At 51.3% G+C, this 16352-nt stretch overlaps 6 protein-coding genes across 6 annotated transcripts; 2 read left to right on the top strand and 4 right to left on the bottom strand.

Annotated features, from left to right (window-relative positions):
• Positions 1-237: 237 nt before the first annotated feature.
• On the bottom strand, positions 238-1225 carry N7446_006106 (ribosome biosynthesis protein NIP7; the record flags this gene model as incomplete). Its single annotated transcript, XM_058514854.1, has 7 exons — positions 238-261; positions 321-346; positions 406-592; positions 644-738; positions 821-994; positions 1113-1151; positions 1204-1225. 7 exons carry the CDS (start codon positions 1223-1225, stop codon positions 238-240), a joined length of 567 nt encoding a protein of 188 aa, XP_058372032.1.
• A 194-nt stretch (positions 1226-1419) lies between these two features.
• On the top strand, positions 1420-3480 carry N7446_006105 (nuclear export protein Noc3; the record flags this gene model as incomplete). The annotated part of the gene is made up of 1 exon (XM_058514853.1): positions 1420-3480. The coding sequence occupies one exon, from the start codon at positions 1420-1422 to the stop codon at positions 3478-3480; it is 2061 nt and encodes a 686-aa protein (XP_058372031.1).
• A 1605-nt stretch (positions 3481-5085) lies between these two features.
• On the bottom strand, positions 5086-9018 carry N7446_006104 (PT repeat family protein; the record flags this gene model as incomplete). Its single annotated transcript, XM_058514852.1, has 1 exon — positions 5086-9018. One exon carries the CDS (start codon positions 9016-9018, stop codon positions 5086-5088), a length of 3933 nt encoding a protein of 1310 aa, XP_058372030.1.
• Positions 9019-10681: 1663 nt separating this feature from the next.
• On the bottom strand, positions 10682-11810 carry N7446_006103 (isocitrate lyase/PEP mutase family protein; the record flags this gene model as incomplete). The annotated part of the gene is made up of 3 exons (XM_058514851.1): positions 10682-10714; positions 10764-11245; positions 11321-11810. The coding sequence occupies 3 exons, from the start codon at positions 11808-11810 to the stop codon at positions 10682-10684; spliced, it is 1005 nt and encodes a 334-aa protein (XP_058372029.1).
• A 558-nt stretch (positions 11811-12368) lies between these two features.
• Positions 12369-14042, top strand: N7446_006102 (uncharacterized protein; the record flags this gene model as incomplete). Its single annotated transcript, XM_058514850.1, has 5 exons — positions 12369-12491; positions 12544-12604; positions 12656-12827; positions 12885-13153; positions 13210-14042. 5 exons carry the CDS (start codon positions 12369-12371, stop codon positions 14040-14042), a joined length of 1458 nt encoding a protein of 485 aa, XP_058372028.1.
• Positions 14043-14178: 136 nt separating this feature from the next.
• On the bottom strand, positions 14179-16183 carry N7446_006101 (transcription factor domain-containing protein; the record flags this gene model as incomplete). Its single annotated transcript, XM_058514849.1, has 3 exons — positions 14179-14894; positions 14944-15863; positions 15915-16183. Coding segments are annotated over 3 exons (1905 nt in total), but the record flags the coding sequence as incomplete, so codon positions are not given.
• Between the last annotated feature and the right edge of the window lie 169 nt (positions 16184-16352).

Here is a 16352-nt window from a genome sequence, read left to right as displayed (position 1 = left end):
TCGAAAAATATCCCACCCCAAAGCTCAGTGTACTAATTAGACTAGTCGCGATCAATACGCGTTCAGTGTATCAAAAAAAGAAGTGATTGCCGTCGATTCATGACATTAGAACCAGTGAACAGAGCGTTCGAGCATAGTAAGTACAGTGAACTTTTGTAAGATCAGGCAGATCAAAAGAAACTCCAAAACGCCCAATTGTAGGATATGAACATGCAAGATCCGGTATTGCGTAGGTGCTTAGGTCGTGAACAATGAGTCCTCCTGTTTGATATTAGCTGTTTATTCCCCGAAGTGGTCCATTCAAGGCGAGCTTGACTTACCTCACGGAGATATTCTCCCACATCGGCTGTGAAGAAAGGAAAATGTTAGCATATATAGAACTAGTCTCGAAGATGTGATAATTACCTTGTCTGAACACGACAATACCTGTTGGGTCCAGCTTTTTCGCCTCAGCGGAAGACCGCGCAGTGACACCGAAACCAAGACAGTTGTCGCTATCATCGAACACTAGCACACCGGCGTGCTCTGGCAGATCCTCGGACCATCTGTGAACATGGGCCTTGAGAACGTTTCCTCCGTACAGGTAGGGCATCTGGGATTGTTGTTAGTATGCCGAATGATCACAGTGTAGGAACAAACTTACGACACCGTTGGACTTGATCCAAACCTTATAACGGGCGTGGGGCGAGATCACATCCAGGCAGGTGAGGGCCAGACGGAACTTGCCAGTCTTGGTGACTGTTTAATGGTCAGTATCGAGGACCAAGAAGCAGGTCCGGGGCAATTCCGATTCTGCCTGTGTTCTGTGTTGCGGACTAACATTTTCCAATCATTGTTCCCATAGACAGCAGATTTTCACGGGGGATGGAGACCGAAAGATTTGCGAGCTTCAGGGGCATGTAGAAAACACGGCTTCCCTGGAGACGGAAGACATGTTGTTCGCCGGTAGGTCCCTCTTCGGTGGGGGGTGCGATGAGGTTGTTCAGCGATCGCCCTGTAAGATATGATCATTAGCTTTTGGCCTGCTAGATATAGTCCACAGCATGGCCGAGCAATTGAGTGCGCTCAATCGCAGCAACCTCATATAAGCTGTAACAAAAGGATTTTCTTACCCGTGTAGTGAGCAAGCTTGCTGAATAGCGTTCTCGTTTCTAAATCTTGTCAGTATTGTCCCCAGGGATCGGAATTGAAAACAGCGCATACCTTCTTCAGTCAGTTGACGCATCTTGTCGGACTTTTAATTCCCAGGAAGTTCAACAAGAGAAGAAACAAGACTTATCGGGCTACGATAGGTGCCGTCCAAAGGCGGTAACGGAACGACTTTTTCATTGCGCCAAGCCAAGACTTTACTGCCGCGTGCCTGGGAATTTTTCTTCAAGGCTCCACGATTTTCACCGTCAACCTCCCCACAATTTCAAAATGGCTCGCCCCGAAGTGAAGCGGAGACGTCTGAGTCCTCCCGACGATGTCGAGGATCAATCCTCGCGCTCCAAGGCCGACGACGAGTGGGATGTCGAGCAAGACTACGAACGCCGCCCGCGCAAGACTACCAGGAAAGCCGGCGAACGCACCCGATTGCCGATCAAGACCTCTGAAGGCTTTGTCCAGGCCGAAAACGAGCCTGAGGACCAAGGCGACGAAACCGACAGCTTTTTGGGCACCGATGATGACGAGGACGAGGACGGTTCAGGCGATGAGGACGAGGAGGAATCCGAGGAGGAAAAGCCCAAGATTCCCGTGAAGGTGCAGATCATGCAGGCCAAGGAGGACTTAGCAAAGATGGCGACATTGATCAATGAGGATCCCGAGGAGCACATCTCTCTCTTCAAGACCATGGCCGAGCTAGTGGCAAAGAAGGATTCACCTATTACAGTTAAGAAGCTTGCCCTGGCCTCCCAGGCGGCTGTCTACAAGGATGTCATCCCCGGATACCGCATTCGTCCATTGACCGAGGAGGACACGTCCGGCAAGGTGTCAAAAGAGGTACGCAAGCTCCGCGATTTCGAACAAGGGCTCGTCTCTGGATATCGTGCCTATGTCCAAAAGCTGGGTGCTCTTGCGAAGCCCTCCAAGGCGGATGGTCCAACCGATGCTGGCCTGAAGTCTGTTGCAATCAGCTGCGCATGCAGTATGCTCCTGGCCGTTCCTCATTTCAACTTCCGCGGGGAGCTGGTCAAGATTCTGGTCAACCGCCTTGCACGGAGACAGGTTGATGCCGACTATGTCAAGTGCCGTGATACCCTCGAAGAAATCTTCGCCAAGGATAACGATGGCACTGTCTCTCTTGAAGCGGTTCGCCTGCTTGCAAAGATGATGAAGGCCAGAGACTTCCACATTCACGAGTCTCTTCTAGACACATTCCTCCACCTTCGTCTGCTGGGCGAGCTCCACATGAAGGCTTCGCAAGACCGCGTGGACAAGGAGGAAGAAGAACCCGCCTTCGGAAAGAAGAAGCAGAAGCGCGAGTTCCGCACAAAGCGCGAGCGCAAGGTGCAGAAGGAACGGAAGGAGGTTGAGAAGGATATGCGACAAGCAGATGCAGTGGTCTCAACCGAACAAAGAGACAAGAACCAGGCCGAAACACTTAAGCTCGTCTTCGGTCTCTACTTCCGTATCCTCAAGCTCCGTCATCCCACCCTGATGGGCCCTGTGCTGGAAGGTCTGGCCAAATACGCCCACCTGATCAACCAAGATTTCTTCGGTGACCTGCTGGAGGCATTAAAAGACCTAATCTCACACGCCGAGCGTGAAGAAATGGGTGTAGAAGGCGACGAAAACGCAGTCCAACAGGAGGAAGAAGAAGACGGAGAGAGCAACATCTCAATCGCAGAAAACACCGCCCGCGACGCCCGCCGCCGAACCCTCCTCTGCACAGTGACAGCCTTCGCCCTGCTCCAAGGCCAAGACGCCAGCAAAGCAGCCTCAGCCCTCCACCTCGACCTAAGCTTCTTCGTCAAGCACCTCTACCGCTCCCTCTACTCCCTCTCCATGAACCCAGATGTTGAGTTCAACCCCGAGAAGGCCCTCCGCCTCCCAGACCCCAACTCCGCATCGGAAAACCAACTCGCCCAATCCCGCTCCAAGAACAAGGTCAACTTCCAGACGCCAATGGTCCTCCTCCTCCGCTGTCTCCAGCCAACGCTGTTGTCCCGCGCGCATGGAAACCCACCCCCGGTCCGTCTTGCCAGTTTCTCCAAGCGTCTTATGACGACTTCGCTTCAGTTGCCCGAGAAGTCGGCGCTTGCTACGCTAGCGCTTATGAATCAGGTTTCGAAACACCATGGTCGGCGTATCTCGTCACTATGGCATACTGAGGAGCGGAAGGGTGATGGTGTTTTCAATGCCTTTGCTACGGATGTTGAGGCTACCAATGTTTATGCTGGATCTGTGTGGGAGGGTGAGTTGTTGCGTGTGCATTATTGTCCACAGGTGCGTGAGGCGGCTATAGAGATTGAGAAGATGATGTCTTCTTCGAAGTAAATCCTGTTTTTTGTGCATAGTATTACATGTTACTTATACTCCGAAATTTATGGTGCAAGATTTGAAGGTACTCAACCAAGTTCATTCCACAACTAGCCCCGCGGTCCCCCTTAAAAGTGTTTTCCGAGGAGTATTATGACAATATTTCGAGGACTTTCATGGGTACAGACGCAATGACAGTTGTGTCAAAGACCAATGAATGAAATGGAAGAGAGTCAAGTAAAGGCCGGAAGATCTCTGGATTTATGATCATGAATATACGGACTACAAGTTCCGGCTTTAGCAAAGGAGAAGTGTCTACATAGTAATTACACTACAACGGGAGTTAAAGGCACCAGATTGATAGAGCTTTGATTGCATCCTAAAAATTCACTAACCCATGTAATGGTATCATCAGCAATCAAGGCGAGGGAAATGACTGAGAACTGATTGTTGCTCCAATGGGTATCATTCAGGTCATATTCTTCATCTCACACTCCCTCTCTTCTCTTCTTACTCCCGCACACTCTTTCACTCTTTCTCTTTTCAGCGCAAACCATTAGAGGCCGAGGTTTCAGAGTCACCCCGGCAATTTCGGGACGATGCCAATGGTGGCACGAGAGCCATCTTCTTGCGGCACACAGAGGTTAATGGCGTGGGGAGAGTGATCTTTAGGCTCGAGAGAAGAGGCGAAAAGGACCGCAAAAAGAAGGCACACAGAGGCACGAGTGATAACAATCGTTCTGATGATGACAACGATAGAACGAGATGATTATGGATGATCTCAATGGAAGAACCAATAGAACAACGGTGAAGAGGAAAGGAAAAGGAATTGAACGGAAACAAAAGCGAGTGTGCGTTAGGCGGCCATGGATGTCTTGTCAACACGTACGCGTTTCTATCACACGTCTCTATCATTTCCTAATGGCGAAGGAGCGAAGGGGCCCAATGGGGACTGACAAGGCGTTCCATGGTGGTTGTGCACCGTTGAGCATCGGGAGGACGTCTATTCTATCTCCGTTGTCTAGTTCACTGATCATAGAATACGCTCATTGCTATATGGCATTGAGCACCTATTGCAGAAGACGTATTTAAAGAAGTCATTGTTCATTAAGTTCATAGGTATCATTAGATACACACTGGATAAAGAAAGCAAGACGGCACCTCATCTTCGAAGATCTATCAAGGGCCCTTGACATGCCAACCAAACCCAACATGAAAGACAACAAAAGGAAATCATTAGCCATAAGAAAACACAAAAAATCAGACAAAGAGGCAAAGGAAAATCGTCAACAGGTAAAGAAGCGCAGATAATACAGGGGAATAATGCGGTGGGACATTTTTTTTGGTGAGGGGGTTTGCTTATAATCGACGCGGTGTTCCGTATGCGAGTATACTTCGGTTAGGGCCACGCCAACACGTGACACCCCCTTCATAGAGTGTTTTTGAGCCAAAAGTAGGCAAGAATGGGGACTGCAATGACTGCCAACCAAAACAAAGGCCTGGTGAATCAATTGTCAGTATTGCGAATAGACCTTCACATGTCCTGTCTATCCCATTCTTTCCAAAAGTCGAACCAAGGAAATGAATTTATCAACGGGGATACAGGGAGATGGTATGATCATTCTAGTTGGAGGACTTTCCACGACGGAAAGGAGAGAAAATGGCCCCAAAGAAGCCCACAAAGACAGAGCGCAGGATGGCCTTGAGCCAGCTGTCAGGTGCATTATTCAGAGAAACAGCAGTCACTGACCGGTTCTGGCTCGCTGGGCGAGCATCATCATCGTTGTTCTTAGGTGCAAGGGCATCGGAAGGCTTGGAGGAAGACTCGGAGGTCTCCTGGGTAGGCTCAGCAGCGGGCTGCGCTGTCTTGTCAGCGGAAGCCGCGGTCAGCTGGTCAGTGGAGGGCTGGTTGAGCTTGTTGAGCAGGGCATCGCGGTCACCAGCGAGAGCTGCAAGAATGGGATCAGTTTCGAACGACATGACAGAGGGTTGCTGCGAAAGATAGAACGGTGTTGGCTTACCGTCTTGGGGCTGGGCGTTGGCGGCGGGAACCTCGGGCTGGTTGTCAGTCTCGACGGTTGGCCCCTTGCTTGCCTCAGCGGTCTGAGTATCCTTCTGGTCGTTTGCGGGGGACTCCTCATGGGAAAGAGCAGCCACACCGACGGCAGCGACACCTGCAGCAGCGGCGGCAGCGGCAGCACCGCCAAGGATCTCGGAAGTAAGGGCGTCATCCTTGGCATCTCCCTGTTGGGCCTCCTCAACGGGAGTCTCAACAGGAGCTGCAGCCTCGGGCTCAGCCTCCTTCACGTCAACGGGCTCAGGGACAGTCTCGATGGCAGCTGGGCCAGGCGCAGCAGCTTCCTCGAGCTTGCTCTCTTCCTTGACAGGCTCAGCCTCAGCTGGGACTTCTGCCTCTGTTTTGCCAGCCTCCTCGGGGGTAGACTCCTCGATCTTGGTGGGCTCAGGAACAGTCTCGGGGGCAGCTGCGCCAGGCGCAGCAGCTTCCTCGAGCTTAGCCTCCTCCTGGGCAGCTTCTGGCTCTTGAGCGGGCTCAACAGCGGCGGCCTCCTTCACCTCTTCGACCCTCTCGACGGCGGGAGCTTCAGTTGCAGGTTCCTCGACAGCTGGGACAGTCTCGGGAACCACCTCCTCGACAACGGGCTCAGCGACGGGCTCAGCGACGGGCTCAGCGACGGGCTCAGCGACGGGCTCAGCGACGGGCTCAACGACGGACTCAACGACGGGCTCAGCGTCGGGCTCAGCGACGGGCTCAGCAGCGGTCTCAGCGACGGGCTCAGCGACGGGCTCAGCGACGGGCTCAGCGACGGGCTCAACGACGGGCTCAACGACGGGCTCAACGACGGGCTCAACGACGGACTCAACGACGGGCTCAGCGTCGGGCTCAGCGACGGGCTCAGCAGCGGTCTCAGCAGCGGTCTCAGCGGTGGCCTCAGCGTCGGCCACAGTATCGGAGATAGTCTCAGCGACAGGCTCAGGAACGGTAGCAACGTCAGCAATCTCCTTATCAGCGACAGGCTCAGAAGCCTCCTCGGAGGCAGCAGCCGCACCAACAGCAGCAATGCCAGCAGTGGCAGCAGCAGCGCCAACAGCCACCTCTTCCTCGGCAGTGGAAGGCTCGGCATCCTTGGAGGCGGTTTCTTCAACAGGGGCTGGAACATCCTCAACTTCCTTCTCCTCGACCTTCTTCTCAGGAATGTCAGCGGTCTCAGCGGCGACTTCAACGGGAGTCTCAACAGCAGGAGTTTCCTCAACAGCCAGATTCTCAACAGCGGGAACCTCAGCAACAGGCTCCGGGACCGCAGTCTCAGCAATTGGCTCCTCGACGGCCTTCTCGGCAACGGGCTCTTCGACGGTAGGCTCAGTCACTTCCTCGGTCCTGGCGACTTCCTCGGTGTTCTCCTCCACGACCTCAACAGCGGGAGCCTGAGTCTCTTCGGTGGCAGGGACGACAGTCTCGACGACGTTGGCCTCAACAGGGGTGGCCTCGGGGGCCGTTTCCTTGGGAGCTTCAGAGATAGGCTCTTCGACAGCTGGGACCTCTTCGGTGGTCTTCTCAGCGGTCTCTTGGACAGGCTCGGCCTCAGTAGTTTTCTCGACCTTCTCTTCGGCGACAGCAGCGGGAGCAGCCTCCTCGGTGGTCTCAGTGGCGACTTCGGGAGTGGCCTCGGTGGCAGGGGTTTCGACAGCAGGAGTCTCAGTGGTTTCCTCATTGGCGGGAGCAGTAGCAGGCTCCTCGACAGCGGGCTTCACCTCAATAGATTCCTCAGCAACCTGCTCAGCCTGCTCGGCAACGGGCTCGACAGCCTCAACCCCCTTGACTGGCTCAGCAATCGACTCCTCAGTGACGGGCTGCTCAACGGGAGCTTCCTCAGTCACATCCTTGGTGACAGTCTCGGTGGGCTCAGAAACGACCTCCTTAGTAGCAGGCTCCTCAGCAATGGCCTCAGCAGACTCGACAGTCTTCTCGGTCACAGCCTCGACAGCAGGTTCCTGAACAGACTCTTCGACCACGGTATCCTTGACAGGCTCAGCAACCTCCTCGGTCTGCTTAGGCTCCTCGGCGACAGTCTCAGCGACTTCGGGGACGACCTCGGCGGCCTTGGGCTCTTCAGTCGATTCAGTAGCAGGCAGGGTCTCCTCAGTGGCAGGTTCGGTGATGGCCTTCTCCTCGGCGGTGATGTCAGTGACATCGACAGGCTTGGTCTCCTCGACAGGGGCTTCAGGCTCCTCAGTGTTTTCGGGAGCGGCCTCGGTAGGCTTGGTCTCTTCGAGAACGGCCTCGACAGCGGGCTTCTCTTCAGTGACGGGCTCTTCGGTAGGCTCTGTAACGGCCTCGACCTTTGGTTCTTCGGTCAATTGGGCGACAGGCTCAGCGACGAGACCGGCAACCTCTTCAGTAGCCTTAGTCTCCTCCACGGGGACCTCAGCAGTAGGCTCAGCAACTTCCTCAGTAACAGGCTCGGCAGGGGCAGGAGTCTCTTCGGTAGCCCTCGGTTCCTCCACGGGGGCCTCGGGGGCAGCCTTCTCCTCGGTGACGGGCTCGGGAGCCTCCTCGACCGCCTTCGATTCTTCGGCGGCCGATTCAGTAGCAGGCTTCTCCTCGGCTACAGGCTCAGCAGCGGGAGCGGCAACCTCTTCGGTGGCCTTGGCTTCCTCCACGGGGGCTTCAGTAGACTCGGGAACCTCAGCAGCCTTCGGCTCTTCGGCAGGCTTAGACTCCTCAATGGGAGCTTCAGCGGTGGGTTCCTCAGTCACTGGGGCGGTGGCCTCCGCGACCTTGTCCACGGGCTTAGATTCTTCAACAGCTGACTCGGTAGCCACCTCGGGCGTGCCCTCCTCTGCGGCGGGGGCCTCAGGTTGGGGCTCGGCCTCTTTGGGAGCTTCGACAGGTGCGGACTCTTTGACTGCGGGCTCTGCAGATTGAGTCTCGGGGATGGTCTCCTCGGCCTTCTCGGCGGGAGTCTCTTCTGTGGTCTCTTCGGGTTCGGCAGCGACTGGTGCAGCCTCCTTGGGCTTGGCCTCTTCGGCAATAGCTTCGATGGACTTCTCCTCGGTGACAGCAGGGGCCTCCGCGGTGTCGATAGACTCTTCCTTTGCAGGAATGTTGGCGGTCTCAGTCTCGGGAGCCGCGTCCTTCTCTGAGGTCACAGCAGGAGCTGCCTCTTCAGTGATGGGTGCTGTGGGCTCCTTGACCTCCTCCTTTTCGTCGGCTTTAACCTCAGCTCCGGCATTGGTGTTAGTCTCAACTTTCTCGGCCTTTTCGGCTGAAGGTTCAGGCTCGGTGTCTGCTTCCTTCTCGGCAGTCTCGGTCTCAACCAATGTCGCAGTAGAGTCGGCAATCTTATCTTGAGCTTCAGAAACCACAGGCTCTTCAAGGGGAGCTTTGGTGACCTCTGTTGACTCGGTCACTTCGGGTGCGGTGATGGTAGCAGATTTTTCATTTGTGACAATTGAATCGGGAATGGAGTCCACGGCAGGCTCTTTGGGCAGGACATCGCTGTCGGCACGGAAAAGGAGCTGCTGAACGGTCGCCATGGTACTTTTGGGTCGTCAAAATCGTAAGTCGTAAAAAATGGTCAAGGTGGGTATCAGGGTTTTTTCACAATTTGACCAGCAAAGGATTAAGTATCGCTGTACAGAAAACAACACAAGCTCACAGAGCAGAGTAGGATATCAGAGATGAATGCGGGAGAGGGATCAGAGGGCAGAAAAAAAAAAACCTCAGACCCAACGACCCAAGAGTTACGAGCATCTGATCTCTAAGTGGGGGGTTGTCACAGTGACCATTTCCCTTCTGTACACACACTATTCTCGTCTCCACTGACTGGCGCCCAATGGATAGCACAACTTTTGGGCTTTCATCTCCACCCAATATGCGGTGAAGCTACCGAGGTACTTTCTTGCTACCAAAGCGCATCCTGTGCTACGAGAAGAACGAGAAGAGATGTGCGACATGAATGTATAGGTACACAGGTCCTGTACTATACTCCTTACGGCGGTCGCACACCAGCTGAACGTTCAATAGCTACAGAGAAAGAAAATTTCGTGATGCGCTAACGTGGTGACCCATTATTGATAGACATGCACCAATAACATCATATTGCCTGCAAGGTGTTCTTATCCACCTGTCATCTTGCCTGAGTCATTGCAGATCCATGCATATCCAAATGCATGTGAGTGGGAAAAAGAAAAGGGCCAATATATGCATGCAAACCTCCAACAAAGAAATATTCGGTGTCCCACTCGGCCCATCGTTCGGGTCAGGGCCATGGCATGACACACGCGGAACTCCACGGATCAAATTCGGCATCGGTTTTTGGTTATTTTAATTAGGTATTTCGGCCCACTTCCAACGTCATTTATTTACAATCAGCTCGTGCTCTATACGAAGTCTATGTCTACACAAAGTTTTGTTGCCTGAAAAAGCTTGGACGGTTGGGTACCGACCGCGTGCCTGACATTGAGGATTTCTTGCAGCCACACGCGCGTTGACTTGTTTCTTTGTTCCTGGAGACTACCTTGCACAATTGGACCTTAAATGCGTGATTCGAGCTTGGACATAGCTTTGTTGACCCCCTGTTCTGTTCTGCAGTGGTGGGATGCATGGTCGGTCGGGGATTCGGCTTCCCGAGACTATGCAGAAGGGGTTCTGGGATATCTTGGGGTTTCATAAGGACTGACCCCACACATCATGTACCGGCTTTCTCGGATGCTTCGAGTTAATGGGTTGACTTGAGGGAGCCGGTTGTTGCTGCCGAGAACTGGTACTGGAGATAGTAGATCCTCGGGTCGGTAGTTGACGGCGACACATCCAACGTTAGCTCTAGTTCTAGGTCAATAGTAAACTTCGCTGTAGCACGTCTCCTATCATTTTAGGTGACTTGTCATTGCTGTGCATGTGTCTAAGCTTGTATGAGAAGAATGAGAGACTACATTCACATATAAGGCGTAGCCAAAACGTTGTGATTTCCTATCTGCAAAATTTAAACATACATAATGCTACTCTAATATCCGGTAAAAAGGGGAATTAACACGAAGAAATAGTTATCATTGCTGCGCAAATCTAGGAGTCGATTCTAAATCACATTCCTAAATAGATACACATATGACTCCCTATGCAGGCAAGTAAAATACTGCATCTCTCGACTTTAAAAACAGATAAAAGACCTAATTCCATCTCTGATACCAATGCACCGACTCAAGCGTCAAACTTATACTTCTCCTCCCGTTCCTAAACAAAAGTCAGCTTATATCTCAAACAACCAAGAACGAAAACATACCCAATACTTATTAAACCCAACACCCTCACAAACCTGATCATAAGTAAGGATCATCGGCGGAGCTCCAACAAGCATACTCTGCTTAAGACCATCCAAAGCAGACCGCACACTCTTAAGATGAGCAGCAACCAGTGTCCAGGGGTATGCAACAGCACTATACCCAAGTCCAGCAAGATCCTTAGCAGAAATGTTCTCTGTCTTTCCACCTTCAATGATATTACCGAAAATGGGAATATCAATTTCCTCCGCGCATCGCTTCATCGCATCTCGATCTGGCAGTGCCTCGACGAAAATAGCATCAACGCCAATACGCTTGAACTCTCGTGCACGCGCCATGGCTTCTTCCCAGCCATGCATCAAGGCGTCAGTACGGGCAAGGATGAAAATATCCTTTCCTTCGTTGCGGGCATCGCAGGCAGCTTGAATTCGGGCGAATGCTTCGCCGCGAGAAACGACGTTCTTCCCCTTTGTGTGACCACAGCCTGGTCAAATACCCGCTGTTAGCAAAGAACCATCCCTCAAAAAGATAAACTCAACCAAGTATCCAGGATACTCACGTTTCGGCCACTGCTGATCCTCAATCATAACACCCGCCGCACCAGCATTCGCAAAGCTCTCAACTGTCCTCTTAACATTCATCGGACTCCCGTACCCGGTATCACCATCCGCCATAACGGGCAACGAAACCTGGCGGACGACATCGCGGATCGTGTCGCACATCTCGGCCATGGCGATGTATCCCGTGTCAGGAAGACCATAGGAGCTGGCGACGGCATAGCCTGCGAGGAAGACCATGGGAAAGCCTGCTTCTTCGACGAGACGGGAGGAAAGTCCGTCGTAGGTGCAGGCGTGTGCGAGAATCTTGGTTGGGTCGTTGTGGGCCTCCAGCATCATTGTTCTCAGGCGAGATGTTTGAATGGAGGGGATCTTTCCTCGGACATTTTTCAATGTTAGAGTTACGTCTGCCGTCTTTCCATCTGTGGATCCGGTTGTTGTCTCTGCGAGAGAGTCGAAGTGGAAGGGGTAGGGGACGGTGCTGGAAGACATTGTGAACGTTTGTTTTCTTGGATTGATAGAGTATTGGAGTAGAAATTGGGATTGGATTGAGGTTTTTGACTGCTTTTAAATCGTTTAAATGCGATATCGGAGGCTTTCGTCTGCGAGTTGGTTGCTTTACATCAGAGCGGGAATTTGACGGATATTGGCAACTATCCGCTATCCGAATGATGATCTGCCAAGCCCTTTTCCCCCCAGCAAAGATGCATTCAGATTGGCTAGCAAATAACCCGGGGAAACTCAATAGTTTCTCCAGATTTACTCTGCCGTGTATGCTGAACACCCGTCATTTTGCGGGGAACCTGTACATGCAGCAGTCTTGCCTCTATCCGCTCTCTTCCCCACGGGGTATGGAAGTCTATGAGTACCGAAGTGTAACATATGCGTTTTCATTGGACCGGCTGGATATGATGTGTTCACCAAGTGCCGCGCATTGACCAGCAAGGGATGGACATATTTCAACCTGGGGTTGCCCCTGCCATGACTGCTCTTGATATTAGCAATCATTTCAGCTTTTTATCGTCTTCAATATATTATATACAGTGAAAGATGACAGAAAAGAATCAACCCGAGCAGTGCCCAAGCTCTCAACATGTGGAGTCTCCTGACCCAGAGAAACACCAGCCCGAGGTGGTGATCCCTCAAGAGCGCCAGTCGGCCATTCGCAGAAAGGTTCATCAGTCCTTCGTCACCATATATCTGACGTGTACTTACTATTAACCAGTTTGACCGCCGTGTCTTGCCAATCGTATGCATTCTATACATTCTATCATACTTGGATCGAGGTAAGCATTCCTACACTCACCCATCTAACCCACTATCTCATCAATAACCAGGAAACATCGGCAATGCAAAGACTGCCGGACTTGACAAAGATCTTAATCTCAGTAGCCACCAATGGTCTTGGGTCCTGTATGCCTTCTATATATCCTACATCATGTTCGAGTGGACTACGGTCCTATGGAAGATCCTTCCAGCACACTCCTACATTTCCGTTCTCTGCATCTGGTAAGTCTCCACTTCCAACCATACTTTTGTCTCAATTGCTAAGCATCGTCTGTTTAGCTGGGGTGCAGCTGCAATGTGTAGTGGTGCAGTCAACACTTTCGCTCAGCTCCTCGCAACTCGGTCGTTATTGGGTGTCTTCGAAGCTGTCTTTGGCTGTGGTGCACCATACTTCCTCTCTTTGTTCTACCAAAGACAAGAACTAGGGCTCCGGGTATCACTACTTCTTGGCATGTCCCCAGTTGCCAACTGTTTCGCTTCTGCTCTTGCCTATGGCATTACCCAAATCAAGGGATCTATCGAGCCATGGCGCTACCTATTTATCATTGGTGAGGATACAATCCCCCATCTACTCTCATCTGTCCTCAACACTAACTGAAATCAGAGGGCGCACCAACAGTCCTGTTCTCAGTGGTAGTATTCTTCTTTCTACCCGACTCACCAGGCTCAGCATCCTTCCTAAACGAAAGACAACAAACAGAAGCAGTAGAGCGCCTCCAAGCATTTGACACAACAGCAAAAAACAAAGTCCGCTGGTCCCAAGTCCTAAGCGGACTATCAGACTACAAAAACTACATCCACATGTCCATCCACTTCTGCTGCAACTACTCCTTCGCAGGTCTCTCAAATTTCCTGCCCACAATCATCCAGCACATGGGATATACATCCATCAACGCCCAAGGCCTAGCAGCACCACCCTACCTCGCCTCCTTCCTTTGCTGCGTAGCAGCCGCCTTCCTCTCAGATAGGTGGGGAAACCGAGGAATCCTAATATCAATCTTCGCATCAATTGCGACAATCGGGTATCTCCTCCTCACGTGCGTGCAAGATGAAACAAAGACTGCAGCAAGGTACGCGGGTATTTGGTTAGCGACTTGTGGGATCTTCCCTGCTCTTGCGCTGAATGTGACTTGGATGTTGAACAACCAGGGTGGGGAGAGTAAGAAAGGCGCTGGGATGGCTCTTCTTGCTGTTTTCGGACAGTGTTCTAGTTTGATTAGTAGTTCTGTGTTTCCGAATTCCGATGCGCCGCTTTATACGATGGGGTGTGCGATTGGGTCTGCTTTTACTGGGTTGATTGCTGTCTTGGCTATGGGGTTGACTCTTAAGTTGACTTTGGAGAATCGGAGACGCGATCGGGTGTATGGGGTTGTCGGTGCGGATGAGAGGGTTGATGTTACTGAAGGGGGGATAATCATCCCAAGTTTAGGTATTTGACGTGAGGGAGTTTTGACGGGTTATCTATGTGTGAGCTAGCTACTTGTGTATTATTTGTTGACTGTCATATGCCAACGAAATTGAAATCAAATGGGGCTCACAGGGTTTAATTTGGTTGTCATAATATACTACACTTTCATGGAGGTAATTGCCACAAGAAATCCAAATCCAAATCGACACCATCCAACCGAACCCCAAAATCACCTTCCGCAGACCCAAACGGCGCCATAGAAGGATCCAAAGGCAAAGATAGCCAGTCATTCATAGTAACATCAGAGAAACCCCTCAGATCCATAGCCGACATATTTCCAAACGAATCAGGAGAAAGAAGATCATTCCCGATCCCGGAGTACGAAGAGACCAAACTTTCTCGCAGACGCGTGACCTGCACCTGCAAAAGAGCCGCATAGCGGGATTTCAAATGCACATCGTCTTGATTGCTATCCTGCAGTGTGGCGATGGTCCGGTCGAGGATCTGGAGTGCTTCCTGCAGTTTTGAATTGCGTACTCCTAAAGCCAGGGCTTTCATTAGGAATATTGACGCGCTTATTGTTCGGAAGAGTATTCTCATTGGTGAGAAGTGTAAGGATTCCCCTAGGAGAGTTATCTTGTCGAGGGTTTGGCAGCAGCCGTCTATTACTTCTTCGATGAAGCCGTATTCTCTTGCTGTCATGTTTAGCTGTCTTGCGCGTTCGATGAAAGAGTAGTCAATGACTGAATCCCTTCGTGATCGTGGCTGGGTTTGGTTTTGGAGGACTCGTTGGACGATCCTTTGCATTCCGATGGAGTTCGTGAGGATGCGTAGATGTTGATATTCGATAAATAGGGTATCAGTGAAGGGAAAGCTCGAGTCTATCTAGAGTCAGTGATATGGTTTAGTTATGGCATGTTTATCTCATACCTGAGATATTGAGATATCTTTGTTGCCAACTCGCCAACAGAACTTGTTTCCGCTCCAACACAGGGATGAATGTATCCGATGATCCAGTCAAACTAGAAACATTCATGAGTGGGAAGAGAGTATCCGTGACCGAGCTGGTCAATTTCATAAGTTCAATCCAGGCATTCATAAACAATAACCAGTCTCTATCAATAGACTGCAAAGATGTTCGCGTTTCCGGCATTGAGATCCCGACATCAGATGGCATTGGCGAGGTGCAACCAATCCGTGAAGATAAAGCATTGATGAACGTGAATAGTAGGCTCGGCAACCTTTGTCGCCGCACCTCGAGGTATTCAAGATATCGTTCAGCATCAAGACCAACCAGATCATCTTGCCTGGCGAGTCGAGCAGTCGAGTCGAACACTCCGAGCTCATGTGCAAGAGCCAAGGCTGAGTTGAGGACCATCCAGGACATACGTTCAAACCGCTTCGTGGGTTCAACGACATCTTCCCGCCATCTGGAAGATACTGGGATATCTTCATTTAAAGAAGGCGGATCTCTGATGTCCTGGTGTGTCATGAGGAAGTCTGAATCCCATCCATCCGTCTCCGGTGGAAACTGTAATGCTCGTGGATGCCATTCAGACATGAGCAGTAATGCTTCAACGCTTCCTATAGTGCGTGTTTTTGCTTTCGAGATTTTCTCCTGTCCGAGAGTAATCCGAAGAAGCAAGTGTTGGCAATGTTGCCATAAGCGATGATGAATGAAGAATGAGCGAGAATATCCGCCCACTCCAGGAAGAGTGTGATATCGAGAGGAGATCATGAGTATAGTGTAGCAGAGCATTGGTTCCTGGGTTACTAGATAGTATTGATTTTTATGGGCGGCAAAAAAGTCTGTGAGGACAGGTGATAAGGGTGCCATATTTTCGAAGAACCTGGACACGTCAATATAACACCCCAAGCCACTGATAAGAGATACAACATACAGGTCCATAAAAGTCATAGCCTCCTGGGCAGAGAACCATCCCATTTTCACGAATCGACATGCATTCCAAACGCGGAGGACATCGGCATCAGTCAGCTCGGGAGCAATCGATTGTGAATTATCTGTCGTCGACATGTTATGAGAGGGATTGTTCGATTCCTGAAGTGCAGCCTCGAACAAAATATTCATTGCATCGTTGTTATTCGAAACCACTGTCTGCAGTACTGATGTGGAAAGACCATCTTGGTTGGGAGACGTATCCAAATGAGAATCTGCAAGGTGTGTCTTGGTTAGCTGTTATTCCTTCCACAATTTGCAGAAAACACTTGCCGTTGATTTCATTGATTTCTTCTTCGGTTCTTCGGGTAGTTCTCCGTGATCTATACAGGTTAACCCCTTTCATCCCTCAGAATCAAGGCAAACACACTTATTAGACCTG

Source organism: Penicillium canescens (assembly GCF_028828765.1).
Source record: "Penicillium canescens strain IBT 15451 chromosome Unknown utg000004l_segment0_segment0, whole genome shotgun sequence".
In the NCBI taxonomy this organism is placed as follows: domain Eukaryota; kingdom Fungi; phylum Ascomycota; class Eurotiomycetes; order Eurotiales; family Aspergillaceae; genus Penicillium; species Penicillium canescens.
The sequence above is the reverse complement of the archived record's forward strand: the minus strand, read 5'-3'. Positions and strand labels throughout refer to the sequence as shown.